Source organism: Lipotes vexillifer, unplaced genomic scaffold (assembly GCF_000442215.2).
Source record: "Lipotes vexillifer unplaced genomic scaffold, Lipotes_vexillifer_v1.1 scaffold325, whole genome shotgun sequence".
Classification (NCBI taxonomy): Eukaryota; Metazoa; Chordata; class Mammalia; order Artiodactyla; family Lipotidae; genus Lipotes; species Lipotes vexillifer.
Genome location: NW_006799313.1, coordinates 1,002,266 through 1,017,641, shown reverse-complemented (window position 1 = coordinate 1,017,641; position 15,376 = coordinate 1,002,266). Strand labels below are relative to the sequence as shown.

The window sequence follows — 15,376 nt, the reverse complement described above, 5'->3', positions numbered from 1 at the left end:
TATATACTCTTTTGGGTCGGGCTTCTTTCATCACGTTTGTGAGATTCATTCATATTGTCCAGTGTAATTTTTGTATGTTCATTTTCATCACTGTATAGTATTCCATTGTGTGACTATTCCCCAGTTTACTTTTCCTGTGCATTTTACTCTTGATGGCATTTGAACTGTTTCCAGTTTGGGACTATTAATAATTATGCTGCTATGAACATTCTAGTGCATGTATTTTTGTGGATGTGTGTTCACATTTCTGACTATACAGCTAAAGGTGGAATTGCTGGGTCATAACATACGCATGTGTGCAGCTTTAGTAGATACTACTAAATAGTTTTCCATGGCCTATTTGTCTGCCCTCATGCCATTAACACATTATCTCAATTACTATAGCTTAATAGTAACTTTTAATATTTGGTGGTGGGAATTTACTGGCAGTCCAGTGGTTAGGACTCTGTGCTATCACTGACGAGGGCACGGGTTCAATCCCTGGTCAGGGAACTAAGATCCCACAAGCCTCGTGGTGTGGCAAAAAAGAAAGAAGAAAAAATTAAAAAATTTGGTAGTGTAAGTGTTTCAGATTCTGCTTCAAGATTGGCTTGGGTCTTCCTGGCCCTTTGCATTTTCATTCAAATTTTATAACAGCTTGTCATAGCTTGACAATTCTAAGTCCCTTTTAATCCACAGGCTTCTCCTTCCTCTTTTTTATTTTGCAATTTATTTGTCAAAGTAATAGAGTCATTTGTTGTGTAATGTTCCAAACATTCTAAACTTTGCTGATTGTATCCTTATGGTGTAAGTTAACACATTTGTCTCCTGTATTTCCTATAAATGGTAGTTACATCTAGAGGCTTAATAAGATTCAGCAAACATGCACTTGACAAGCATTCCCTAAGCATTGTGCTTGCTGCCAGATGATATACAAAAACGATAAAGACATCATTCCTAATCTACTGCTTCTTACCCATATGGAAGGTTAAGAGTCAAATAAATGCCTTTAGAGAGTGGCGGCTCAGATCAGAGAGTGTTACTTCCAATGGGGTATGTGAGGAATGGAATTGAAGGAAAGTTTTGTAAAGGCAATGCCTTTTCAACAGGGCTTGAAAGAGCACTGACAAGTTAGTATTGTTGTAAGCATCAATTAGCTGTGACAGCTGTGTGAGCTGGAGTTGGTGGATGGCAGGTGTAGAGGCTAGAAAGGTGGGGTGAGTAACGGCCCCCCAAAAGATATGTCTACGTCCTAAACCCAGTAGCCTGTGTTACATTATTTGGAAAAAGTGTCTTTTCAGATGTAATTAAGGATGAGATGAGATCATCCTGGATTACCTGATTGTGCCCTAAATCCAATGACAAATGTCCTAATAAGAGACAAAAGAAGAAAGACACAGAAGAGAAGGCAATGTAAAGACGGAGGCAGACATTGGAGTGATATGGCCTCAAGCCACAGAAGCTGAAAGAGGCAAAGAACGGATTCTCCCCTAAGACCTTCTGCAGGGAGTGCAGCCCTGCCAACATCTTGATTTGGACTTCTGGCATCCAGGATGTGACAGAATAAATTTCTGTTGTTTTAAGCCACTAAATTTATGGTAATTTGTTATGGCAGCCACAGGAAACTAATACAGATGGGCTGGAACTAGAAAGTAACATTGTGAAATTTTACCTTACACTGCACTAGGAGTGCTTCCTTCTCTCTGCTATCTCAGTTTTCATCCATCCAAGGTTTGCCTTTAGCAGAAACTGGTAAAAAAGATGCCCGTGGGCTTCCCTGGTGGCGCAGTGGTTGAGAGTCCACCTGCCGATGCAGGGGATACGGGTTCGTGCCCCGGTCCGGGAAGATCCCACATGCCGCGGAGCGGCTGGGCCCGTGAGCCGTGGCTGCTGAGCCTGCGCGTCCGGAGGCTGTGCTCCGCAATGGGAGAGGCCACAACAGTGAGAGGCCCGCGTACCGCAAAAAAAAAAAAAGAAAAAAAGGCAAAAAGATGCCCGAGTACCTCTTTGATGAAGCAACCACTTGATTAAGGAATCCTTCTCCTGAATTCCCATTTGAAGCTATAATAGGATTCAGAGCACTGTCTTCGGCTGTAGTCTCCGGTATGCTACATCAAGAACCTAAAAGCACTTAAGCTAGAGAGTTGCTGACCCTAATTTCGCTTTTCTTTAAAGACCCCGGTAAAATAACGTAACGGAAAGTCAGATTCATAACAACTATTAAATTATTTTCGGATGCAAAACAGCAGAAAGCCATCGGGAGGAAAAAAGTCTTGTCTTACAAATAGTGACTTAAGTACACTGACAATAGTAGTAGTACTACATATAAATCTTTTAAAAAAATATATAGTAGTAGTACAGAGCGGTAGTTTCTATTCTAGATTTGTAAACCCCCGAAAGCCTTGTTTTGCTGTGGCCTGTCGCATCTCCACCTTGCTCTTTGAAGGGCTGCTAGTTTCCCAGGATGGAAACTCCTCCCAGGGTCCCGGCCTCCATCTGGGGGGGCCCTCTAGTCTAACTTCTCCCCGTCCCCTACCCCGCGGTCCACGTTCCCACCGCGCTCTAGAGGGAGCCCGCGGGCCGCGCGCCCGCCGCCGACTGGTCTTGTGCGAGGTCGCCTAGTCCGCGGACCTTGTTCCAACACCTGCACTGCCGGGGCCGACAGCCAATGAGGGCGCCTCCGCAAACGTGGTCCCTTGTGACCTCACAGTATTCGTGAGCCCCCTGACCCCTGCTAACACAGAGCGAGATACCCATCGCCGCCCTCACGTGTGCGCCTGGCGTGAGCCGGCCGGGCTCCTCCCCGCCCCGGGAAGCCTGATGGCTGGGTTCCCACAGCTCCCCGGCCAGACTCCGTCCCGCCCGATAGCTCCGGCCCTGGCCGCCCTCCGTCCCCGCCCTGTCGGGCTCCAGGCAAAACCCGGGGAGGCGGCCGCTCGGAGGCTCCCGGGAGGCGGCGCGGCGCGGCGGACTGAGCATGCGCAGTGAGCAAGGCCGGCTCCGGCGCAAGAAGGAAGCGTTCGCTGTGGTCCCGGCGGCTGCTCTGGGGTATGCGGTACCGGCTAACGTGGCTGCTGCACCCCGCGCTGTCCAGCACCTTCCGCTCGGTCCTCGGCGCCCGCCTGCCCCCTCCGGAGCGCCTCTGTGGGTAAGCCGAGCGGAGCGCCTGGGCCCTCGGGGCCCTTGGGTCACGGTGGTTTGGAGCTCGGGTTGCAAAGTGGTGATTCAGCACTTAAAGCCGCCGCCCCTCACGCTGCCTGTCCCGCCGGCCTGGGGCCCGGACGGCCGCACTGAGGCCGCCCGGAGCCCGGAAGGGCTGCTCGCGGGGCGGGAGCTAGGGCCCTTGCCCGGCGAGGAGGGTGTCCCTCGGGCGGTGAGGGCGGACGGAGGCTGTGACCCGGGGTCAGCGGGCGTGTGTCACAAGTGCGGGGGGCGCGGGGCGCGGGCGCGGACAGTCACCCCGGCCCGCTCCCGGGAGCTGCGCAGGGCCGCGCCACTCTGGGGAGAGTCTTCCTGTGAGGGACTGGGAAGCCGAGGCGGACTGTCCCTTGCTATGGGGTAAAGGATCCGAGTCCAGGGAGACCGCTTCTCACCTTCCTCTCAGCTCCGATTTTTCTTCTGCGGACTGAGTTTCCACTCCTCTATGGAAATGCCAGCCTTGGGAAGTGTAAAAGTTTGCCTGCCTCCGCCTTAGCGAGTAGCCGAATGTTGGCTTTACTGTGGGAGGGAATTTGGGAGCCGAAAGATACCCTGGGATCCTTCACCGCAGCTCCCTTGTTTTACACCTGAGACAACCGAGGCCCAGGAGAGATTCTGGCAGAAACCAGGATTGGGACGCAGGTTTTTGCCATCCGGTGGCGTGCTCTCTCCACTTGGCTGCTCTCTGTGTACTAGAAATTTTCAGCGTTGTAGCGAACGCTGAATACCCTTTACTGTGAATAAAGAGGAATTGGCAAAGATGGGCAGTATTGTTTTGCCCTACTTAGGTACATTATTTGAACTCTTCGTCTCGTTTAACAAATATCTGGGACCTAATAAATCCAGGGTACAGTGATGACCCTCTGTGTAATATGGTCTGCCTTCATAATTGCTGGAGCGGATTGAGATGCCACGAGAGCATAGCCATCTGAGAGGGTCAGAAGCTGGGCAGGATGTGTTTTAGGAGAATGGTGCGGGACAAAGATAGAGGAGGGGGTCTGGGCTGACCTTTGAAGGAAAGGCAGAAGGTGGGTGTAATCCTACCTAGGTGTGCAGGTTAGCCTGTCTGTGTTGGGAGGACGGTGAGCAGATTAGTCGGAGCCTTAGAGAACTTCCTTGGGGGAATTAGGAGGAAACAAGTCCTGTGTTATAAAAGTAGGATAATGCTAGCTTGACCTTTGGATTTTAGTTGGGCTTTTTCTGCTTAATAATTGGTAGGGAGCCATTAGGAGTTTTTGATATGGGAAGTGATCTAATGAAACTGGTTGTTTAGGAAATTAGTTTGGTAGCTGTGTGCAGGATTGTAAGAGAGTGGAGAGGCCTGAGGCAGAGAAACTGGTTGGGCCTTAGTCTTTACTGCCTGAACTAGGATAGTAGTAATGGTACTAAAGGAGGCCTAATGCAAATGAAGAATCTGTGGAACTTCTCTTCCCTCTTCTGTTTCCTACTACACCCCAGAATCCACTACAACATGCAAAAAGATCCCCGAGTTTAGAAAGGGAAGTGGAGGTGCTGAGCATAGGCGGGGTACCTCCCTGGGCCTCCTTCATGTCAGAACACTTTTTAAAATTGTTGCTAATAGGCTGTGTTTCGCTCCACCTTATCTCCAGTGTACAGAATTTGTGATTTTAAAGAAAGCATCAATTTTAAGTTTTATACAACTAAAAGGTTCATATGTTCAACTTACAATTCACTTTTCTCTATGGTTTTCTGCCACTGTTCTTCACTTTCATTGATGAAGTCCAGGGCATGGGTTGAACAACCAGAGCTTCAAAATATGGTGGTTCTCAGAGAGGGAAATTCGAGACTCAAAGCGTCATAAATGAGATCACTAAAAATTAGTGGCTGAGGCTAGTAAGGAAAATGCAGGTCCAATCAAAGGGATCAGGGTGTAGTTTTAGGAAAGAACATACTAACACTGGAAGTTACCATGTATTCCGATCTTAAGGAAGGTACTCAATCCTACTCTACATAGTAGGAAGAATGCGTTAACTGAGATGGTTACGTAGCTATTTACTGGAAGAGCTGGGATTTAACCTGTGTCTGTCTGGTGCCAGAGCCTGAGCTCTTAACAGTTATTTTATACTGCCTTTGCCAGTGTTTGGGCATTCGTTTCCTCTTCTAACCTCTTGAGAAAGGAGTGGTCTTACAGCATTTGTTCATCAGTTCATTTAAAAAGCAGCCTCATTGTTCTCTGTTCAGCCATATTGGATAAACGGGAGCTCTGCAGAATCATCTGAACCTAGGGGAACCTGGAGGTAATAGCCCAGTTCCTGGCAACCACTTGAAACACCTGAGCATCAGTCATCTCACTTTGCAGGTAGCTCTACTTTGCATTTCTCTGTTCTACAGGCTTAAGAAACAGTGGTTTGCCAGGTGGGGCTACCTATTAAGATTCAGGCTTTTAAACCACTTTTAACCAGAACAATGTCTTTTAACAATTTAAAAGGACCTGATGGCCTTGAATATCTTTAGCATTAGCCACACACATAAAAAGTTACATTCTGCCTATCTGCCTTAAAGGTTAGAGTTGGGCACTGTCTCATTAGGGAGTAATGTGGGGAGCAGAAGTTCAGTATATGTTTCCTTGAGAATGGGTTTCCTTTTCGTTTTCCTGTTGGTATTTTAGATCTCCTAAACAGGTACCAGAGGCTCAGCCTACCTTTCAGCCAGGGTGAGAAGGCTAAACTCTCTTTCCATAGGGTTAGATCCTCTAAGGTATGTTGGGTTCTGAAGGCTTGGGTAGGGTCTTCCTAACTAGCTTGTCTTTAGTCTGCCCTCACTCTTCTGTCTGTTCATTCAGCCTTACTTGAATGTCTGTTCTGTAGTAATCACTCACTGTGCTCATTGCTGTGGGGGATGCAAAGACAGTCAGTTATAAATTCTGTCCTCAAGGATCGTTCAGTCATGAAGTGACTCGTCCATTCCTTCACCTCTGACCTTTCACTGAACATCTCCATTTTTGTGTTCTGCTCCTTCTTTCAATTTATTTTGAAAAGCGACTCAGTATTATTATCACAGTACTCTTTTTTTAAAAATTAGTAGATCATGTTTTCCTCTTTTCTTTTTTTTTAAAAAATATTTATTTATTTATTTATTTGGCTGTGCCAGGTCTTCATTGAGGCATGCGGGACCTTTAGTTGCGGCACACGTGTGAGATCTAGTTCCCTGACCAGGAAAGGAACCCAGGACCCCTGCATTGGGACCGTGGAGTCTTAGCCACTGGACCACCAGGGAAGTCCGCACAGTACTCTTCTTTTAAAATGGTACGGGGCCTCCCTGGTGGCGCAGTGGTTAAGAATCCGCCTGCTAATGCAGTGGACATGGGTTCGAGCCCTGGTCCGGGAAGATCCCACATGCCACAGAGCAACTAAGCCCATGCGCCACAACTACTGAGCCTGCACTCTAGAGCCCGTGAGCCACAACTACTGAGCCCACGTGCCACAACTACTGAAGCCCGCGTGCCTAGAGCCCGTGCTCCGTGACAAGAGAAGCCACCACAATGAGAAGCCCGCACACCGCAATGAAGAGTAGCCCCGACTCACTGCAATTAGAGAAAGCCCACGCACAGCAATGAAGACCCAACGCAGCCATAAATAAATAAATAAATAAATTTAAAAATAAATAAAATGGTACTTATAAAATTCTTATAGAGTTAAAAGATATAAAAGCTTTTATTCTTCCCAAAGAACTGTATACTTTCTCTTTGCCTATTAAAAGTATGTAACTAAAAACAAAAAGAAAGAAAGAAAAAAGTAGGACTCACAGGCTGTTACCTGAGGGGAAGATATCACACTGCTTGACATATTTATCCCATGAATGAATTAATGGTCTTCCTTCAACACTGGTTTTCTCTGTTGAATTTCCTAGTTTTACATATGTTGATGTTATCATTTTCTCAGTTTAGCTTGAAAATTGGAGTAATCTATGAATCTCTCTTTTCCCTTCACTGCCTGTTCCCAAGACCAAACTCTCTTCAATCTTTCATCTTAAAGTTTCTTGGAGTAAACTTGATTATCCATCAGGATCCTAGTTCAGGCCATAATAAATCTTCCCTGACATCTCACATCTTCAAGTTTTATAACTGATTTTTCCAGCCTCCTATTTTCCTATTAGTTGATGCTTATCATTGCTATTATCTTGTTTAGACACCACCAGTGGTTATGCACTATTTCAAGATCAAGTCCAAACTTCTTGACCCAGCATTTAAGCATCTCATAAGCTGGTCTTAGCCCAACTTTTCAACCTAACTTCATTCTTCTCTGGTCAGACTCACTAATTTACTGATTCTTATACATGACCTGTTGATTCCCATTCTAGAATGCCTTTCCCTCTTTTCTTTATATGACTCAACCTGTCCTTTTTAGACCTTATACAGGCCACACAGTTATCTTTCCTTTTTCTGAACTTAATGATTTTAAGATATTTTGAAATACCCGTTTTACATTTAACCATATACTGCCTCATAATTTTTTATTCTTTTAATTATTTAATATTATACATGCCAGAGTGTGTAGGACAAAGAAGAATAACAAAATGAACACCTGTGTACCCACCATCTAGTTTAGGAAATTTCTGGTAACTTTGAAGCCCTTTGTGCTCACCTCCCCTGAAGAGATGATGTTATCCTGAATTTGGATATTAATTCCCTTGATTTTTCTTTATTGCTTTATCAATCTTAATGTATTCCTAAACAGTACATTGTTTAGTTTAGTCTGTTGTTGACCTTTATGGAAAATTTTCTTCTCTGAGTTACTTTTTTTCATTTAACAGTGTTTTGGTTTTGTTTTGTTTTGTTTTGTTTTGTTTTGCGGTATGTGGGCCTCTCACTGTTGTGGCCTCTCCCATTGCGGAGCACAGGCTCCGGACGCGCAGGCTCAGCGGCCATGGCTCACGGGGCCAGCCGCTCCGCGGCTATGTGGGATCCTCCCAGACCGGGGCACGAACCCGTATCCCCTGCATCGGCAGGCGGACTCTCAACCACTGTGCCACCAGGGAAGCCCCTAACAGTGTTTTTGAGATTCATTCACATAGATGTATGTGTTCACTGTTGAAAGACAATCTTATGTGAAAATGTCACTAATTATTTTTTTTTTCTGTTGTTGATGGAGATTTGAGTTTTTTTTTTTTCCTATCACAAATAATCCATGTGGTAGGCTTGCCCCAGTACCCAATCTTCTCTACCTACACTCACCAGGGTTCTCATCCAATCACATATATGTGTTTCATCCAATTTGTAGCCACTTACCACATGTGCTTATTTAAATGTAAATTAACTAAAATTAACAATTCAGTTCCTCAGTCACCCTGTCCACATTTCAAGTCATATGTGGCTTGTGGCTGCCAAATGGGGCAGTGCAGATATAGAATATATCCATCATCACAGAAGTTTTATGAAACTGGCTTGATCTGTATTCGGGCAATTCCCAAATGTGTATCGCTAGCCAGAACCTCTCCCCTGAATTTCAGATTTAAGTAATAAACTTCCTAATCAACATTTTCCTTTGTATGTCTGATATACATCCTTTTTTTTGCGCATTTTTTGGGTCTTCGTTGCTGGGCATGAGCTTTCTTTAGCGGCAAGTGGGGGCTCCCCTTCGTCGCGGAGCACAGGCTCTAGGTGTGCAGGCTTCAATAGTTGTGGCACACGGGCTTTAGTAGTGTGGCACACGGGCTTAGTTGCTCCACGGCATGTGGGATCATCCTGGACCAGGGTTCGAACCCATTTCCCCTTCATTGGCAGGCGGATTCTCAACCACTGCGCCACCAGGGAAGCCCCTGATATACATCTTAAACTGATCATGTCCAAAACCTGTCACCAAATCTTCTACTTCAAAACCTGCTCCTGCCACCGTCTTCTCCCTTATCTCAGGTAATGACACCTCTGCTCTTCCACTTGTTTAGGCTAACAACTTGGAATCATCCTTAACTCCTTTATTGTTCTCATAGCCCTCATCCAGTCAGCATAAACATCCAGATTCAGACTCTTCTCACTGCCACCACCCTGGTTCTAATCACCCTTTTACCCAGATTACTATAATAGCCTCTTAACCAGTTTCCTCGCTTCTGCACTTGCCCCTCTACGTATAATCTGCTCTTGTCACCACTGGCAACATGATCTTTTTGAAATTCAGGTCATACATCTTTGTAGGGAATATAGAAAACCTTGCAGTTGATCCCCATTTTGTTCAGACTTAAAGTCCTTATAACGGTTAAGAGGGCCCTGTGGCGTCTGGCCTTGCATTGCCTCTCTGATTTTGTTTCCAAAATGCTCTCACCTCATCCAGTTGCGCTGGTCTTGCTTGATTCGCTCTTGCTCAGATTATTTGCACTGTTGTCCCTCTGCTCAGAATGCTCTTCCAGCAGTGAGATCAGGGAGGCTTCACAGAGAATATGGTAGGCAAATGCCTTTGAAGGGAATATAAAATTTGGGTCAACAGAGAAGGGGAAGAGAAAGAATATTTTAGATAGAAGGAATGGTATTAGCAAAGGCTTAGATGTGTGTATTGTTCAATTCACAGTATAATCAAGGCACAGTGAGATTTTATCGTAAAGGAAATAGCCTCAGATACCTTTTGAGTAGTAGTGACACGTAAGCTGTGATTGTGGACAATTAATCTGGCTATTTTTGGAAGCACAGTTGAAATGCAGTCAGAGATCGACAGAGGATAAAGTAGTAGTGCAAATAACAAGGAAAGGAGAGTGTCTGCAGAAGATATGTGTGAAAGAAAATTCAGCAGCTTTGACTGGGTATGGGGGGAGATGGAGGAATCAAAGAGGCCTAAGGACTTGGGCCTGCGTGACTTTGAAATTAGCTAGGAGGGACCACCAGCGTAGAGAAGGCTCTTGTGGGGAGATTCAGCTGCAGGCAGTGGGAAGAAGTCTAGGCAGGTGAGATGTCGGTGCTGCCTGGTGGGTGGCTTGTGTTCTAAAGGCATACCAAGAGAACAGGTTGGTCAGGTGCAGCAGTAGAGCACAGCAGTGCAGTCAGGTTGGCACTTCAAGAGCTGGCTGTATTGGGAAGTTGGATAACTTGAGGCCCCTCAGGACAGTGGACCAGACTGAGCAGTCCTTAAACATCCAGAAAGAGAACCAAAATGATGATCCAGTTTGTGGATTGGTAGCTCAGGGAAGAGTTCAATTAAAAAATCATGATGGGATTTCCCGGTGGCGCAGTGGTTAAGAATCTGCCTGCCAATGCAGGGGACACGGGTTTGAGCCCTGGTCCGGGAAGATCCCACATGCCGTAGAGCAGCTAAGCCCACGTGCTACAACTACTGAAGCCCGCATGCCTAGAGCCCGTGCTCTGCAACAAGAGAAGCCACCGCAATGAGAAGCCCGCGCACCAAAACAAAGAGTAGCCCCCGCTTGCCATGACTAGAGAAAACCCTCGCGCAGCTTTCGAAGACCCAGTGTAGCCAAAAATAAATAAAATAAAGTAAATAAATTTATTTTTTAAAAAAATCATCATGATCCTTGGCCCAGTGTTACAGGCTACTTTATTTTAGGACATGTAGAGTTATATTTGGGGGCACGAGCTCTGAAGGAGCAAGGGTCCCTGTAATGGTATCCCTGGCACCTAGCACAGTGTCTGGCACATAGTAGGAGTCCATTATTTGTTGGATGAATTTGACAGGGACACGGGCTCCTGGAAGTAGGAAGCCCTAACCGTAAACATAATTCAGTTTTTGCTTACAGTTTGCCATTTCCATTCTCCTAATGTCAGTGTAGCCAGTAATTAGTATTTGTGTGTGTGTCTCTTATAAAGAAATTAGAGGTGGTAGTGTATTTCCAAGATTTCTTGCAGGTCTGAGTTATTTGTAGGAACTATGTTGGTTTGAAAAGGGATAGGACATAAGGGACAGGACAGTGTGGTGGAGAAGGGCTCTACATATTGTACAAAGACTCAGTTCAACTGGATTCTGGTCTTGGTCTGCCATGAGCTTGGCCATGTGGTTGTGGGTGCTGGACCAGATCATCTTTCAAGTTCCTCCCAACTCCATGAATCTGAGACCTTATATTTTTAAAAGCTCTAATCTCTGTTAGAACCTCAGAAGGGATTTTGCCTTGCTCTCTAGCTGTACTTTGGCTCTGAGAATAGGCAGTTTCTCATAATCAGTTGGAGTCATGATGCTAGTATAATTGAGTTGCAGGCAGTAGAGATTGGATAATTGTTTTATGAAGTGATATATAATAAAGAATATTCCTTTGACAGCTCATCTGATACATATCAATGTTTGTAATTGGTGCTCTTAATAGTTTTAATTTTTTAAATAGCTGTATAGTTGCCTTTGTAGTATAGCAACAAAGTCTCACTCAAGATCAGTTTATGAGGAAGATAATACTGCTTATTATGGAGCTTTTTATCACAAAGGATCCAAGTTCACTTGCAATAGTAACTGGATAAAATATATCCAGCAATTCAGTGACTAGCATGATGGGCCCTGCAACTCATTTGTTTTTGTTTTCTTCTATTAAATACAAAAAAATGGCTTGTGGGGCAAACCTAATGTGTAATTGACTTTCTTAGGGAATGAGATTCTGAATTCACTACTTGCACTGGTGATTTTTTTTCTGAAGAACACATGACCTACTGCATATATGCTTAAAATCAAACATTCTGCCTTTTTTTGTGGTACACGGGCCTCTCACTGTTGTGGCCTCTCCCGTTGCGGAGCACAGGCTCTGGACGCGCAGGCTCAGGGGCCATGGCTCACAGGCCCAGCCACTCCGCGGCATGTGGGATCTTCCCAGACCGGGGCACAAACCCGTGTCCCCTGCATCGGCAGGTGGGACTCTCAACCACTGCGCCACCAGGGAAGCCCAACATTCTGCCTTTTAAGGGAAAACTTAAATGAATCTATTTAATACATGGCTGATTTTAAAAATTAATTTTTATATTTACCAAAGTAATACAGGCAGAGTTTTAAGAGTTAAATAGTACTAAAAGGTTTACAGCAAAAACAGCAGTTCCCTGCTCCCAGAGACAACCACATTAAACTTTTTTTTTTTTTGGGCTGCACTGTGCTGTATGCAGGGATTTTAGTTCCCCAACCAGGAATGCAACCTGCATCCCCTTCAGTGGAAGGGCAGAGTCTTAACCACTGGACCGCCAGGGAAGCCCCCACGTGCAACTTTTTAAGCTATTTATTTTGAAATTTATTTTAATATTTCCAAATAATATGCTAATACTGTTATACCTTGATTTCTTAATTTTAGGAATTATCTGTTGATTTGTTTTTACGGTAATAAAGATTTAATTCTCTTCCCTTATCCTTCCTTCTTGCTCCATCTTACCAAACTAGTTATATCACAGATTTTGGATATATCAGTCTTTATATTATTATGCCTTTGCAAATATTATTCACTGCCAGGCTAAGTAGTGTAATCTGATTACATTCTTTTTCTTGTTCATATTTTTGTTTTTGCCTTTTGTCATTTCCTGTTTACTTATTTCTGCTTCTTCCCAGTTGCTTCCACAGCCGCTTAGTACAATTTCTCACATGACCAAACTTATTAAATGATCTATTTATTCCATATTTTTTCCTTGGAGACTTTACCTCCAGACACTTTCCCCTGAGCTGCAGTCTGAACTAGTTTTGCTCCAGGCCTGCTGTAAAGTGGTTGCCTGGAATTTCCCTTTGTTTCTCTCCTATAATGAATTTCCTGAATCTCATATTTTGTTCTATCTTGGTTTGCTCCTTCATTCAAAAGATACATGGTATATTTGAAACATGTATTCCAGTAACTTCTTGAAAAAGAGAGCACATGGGAGATAACTTTTTAAGATCTTCTAATGATTTCCTAAACAGAAAAGTATAGATTTGGGTTTTCGTATGAATCTACATATTTGTAAAATAAATCTACAAAATTGAGAAAGATGATCTGAGTGGCTTCCACTCTTCCATCCAGCTCTAGAGTTGTAGGATTCTAAATACTTGAGAATTAAATGATTTTACAGATTATTTTAGCAAATGGTTAAAGCAACAAACTTTTGAAGAGATCCTTTGCAGAACTTTGACAAAAAAAAGGACATATAACTTTTCTTTTTCTCCCCTTTCTTTTGATTGTTCTTTGCGTATTTCCATTTTATTTATTTTTTTCTTGCAGTTTTATTGAGATCTAATTGGCATACAGCATGGTGTAAGTCTTAGGTGTACAACATAATGATTTGACTTACATACATCCTGAAATGATTACTACGGTACGTTTACTGAACATTCATCATCTATATAGTACAAAATTAAAGAAATAGAAAAAAATATTTTTCCTCGTGATGTGAACTCTTGGATTTACTCTCTTAACAACTTTCATATATAGCATAGAACAGTGTTAATTATATTTATCATGTTGTACGTTACATTCCCGGTACTTATTTATCTCATAACTCAAGTTTGTACCTTTTGACTGCCTTCATCCAATTCCCCCTTCCCCTATCCCTCCACCTCTGGTAACCACAAATCTGACCTCTTTTCCTAGGAGGTTTTTTTTTTTTAATATTTTATTTATTTATTTGGCTGCGCTGGGTCTTTAGTTGCAGCATGCAGGGTCTTTGTTGCTGCATGCGGGATCTTTAGTTGCAGTATGTGGAATCTTTGGTTGTGGCATGCGGGATCTAGTTCCCTAGCCAGGGATTGAACCTGGACCCCCTGTGTTGGGAGTGAGGAGTCTTAACCACTGGACCACCAGGGAAGTCCCTCTTTGTTCTTGAAGTATAATTGACCTATAACACTATGTTAGTTCCTGTTACACAATATAGCAATTTGATATTTCTATACATTTCAAAATGATCACCATGATAAGTTTAGTTGACATCTCTCATCATATGAAGATATTACATAATTATTGAATATATTCCCCACACTGTACATTTTATACCCATCACTCATTTATTTTGTAACTGGGAGTTTGTACTTCTTAATCTCCCTCACCTATTTCTCTCATCCCCTAGCCCCCTCCCTTCTGGCAACCACCTGTTTGTTCTCTGTATCTGTGATTCTGTTTGTTTGTTTGTTCATTTGTTCTGTTTTTTAGATTCCACATACAAGTGAAATCATACAGTCTTTGTCTCTCTGACTTATTTCACTTAACATAATACCCTCTAGGTCCATCCATGTTGTTGCATGACAAGATTCTTTGTATGTTTGGCTATGCGGGCCTCTCACTGTTGTGGCCTCTCCTGTTGCGGAGCACAGGCTCTGGACGCGCAGGCTCAGTGGCCATGGCTCACGGGCCTAGCCGCTCCGCGGCATGTGGGATCTTCCCAGACCGGGTGCGAACCCGTGTCCCCTGCATCGGCAGGCGGATTCTCAACCACTGCACCACCAGGGAAGCCCTCCATTCTTTTTTATGGTTGAGTAATATTCCATTGTTTGAGAGAGATATATATATATATATATATATATATACACACACATATACACACACATGTATCTCTCACATCTTTATTCATCTATTGATGTGCACTTGAATTATTTTATAACTTGGCTATTGTAAATCATGCTACAATGAAATGATATATCCGATAAGGGGTTAATATCCAAAATATACAAAGAACTCATACAACTCAACATCAGAATAAACAACCCAATCAAAAAATGGGCAGAGAGGGACTTCCCTGGCAGTCCAGTGGTTAAGACTTCGCCATCCAGTGCAGGGGGTGCGGGTTCAATCCCTGGTCGGGGAGCTAAGATCCCACATGCCTCGGGGCCAAAAAACCAAAACATAAAAGAGAAGCAATATTGTAACAAATTCAATAGTTTAAAAATGGTCCACATTAAAAAAAAAAAATCTAAAAGAAAAAAAATGGGCAGAGAATCTAATAGATATTTTTCCAAAGAAGACATAAACATGGCCAACAGGCACATGAAAAGATGTTCATCACTAATCATCAGGGAAATAAATCAAAACCACAATGAGATCTCACCTCACATTTGTCAGGATGGCTATTATCAAAAAGACAACAAAGAAGAAGTGTTAGGATGTGGAGAAAAGAGAACCCTTGGTGGGGATGTAAATTGTTGCAGCCACTGTGGAAAACGGTGTGAAAGTTCCTCAAAATATTGAAAATAGAACTACCATATGATCCAGCAATTCCACTCCTGGGTATGTATCTGGAGAAAATGAAAACATTAATTCAAAAAGATATATGGGGCTTCCCTGGTGGCGCAGTGCTTGAGAGTCCGCCTGCCGTTGCAGG

At 43.7% G+C, this 15,376-nt stretch overlaps 1 protein-coding gene across 2 annotated transcripts in view; it reads left to right on the top strand.

Annotated features, from left to right (window-relative positions):
- The first annotated feature begins 2,960 nt into the window (after positions 1-2,960).
- The window catches only part of IDE (insulin degrading enzyme), a 121,000-nt gene continuing 108,584 nt past the window's right edge, over positions 2,961-15,376 (top strand). The window contains exon 1 of one of the 2 annotated variants that reach the window (XM_007471559.1): positions 2,961-3,127. In XM_007471559.1, the coding sequence (XP_007471621.1) occupies positions 3,030-3,127 (98 nt within the window). In that variant the 5' untranslated portion in view covers positions 2,961-3,029. The remainder of the gene's footprint in view (positions 3,128-15,376) is intronic. The other variant, XM_007471560.1, reaches the window with a different exon arrangement.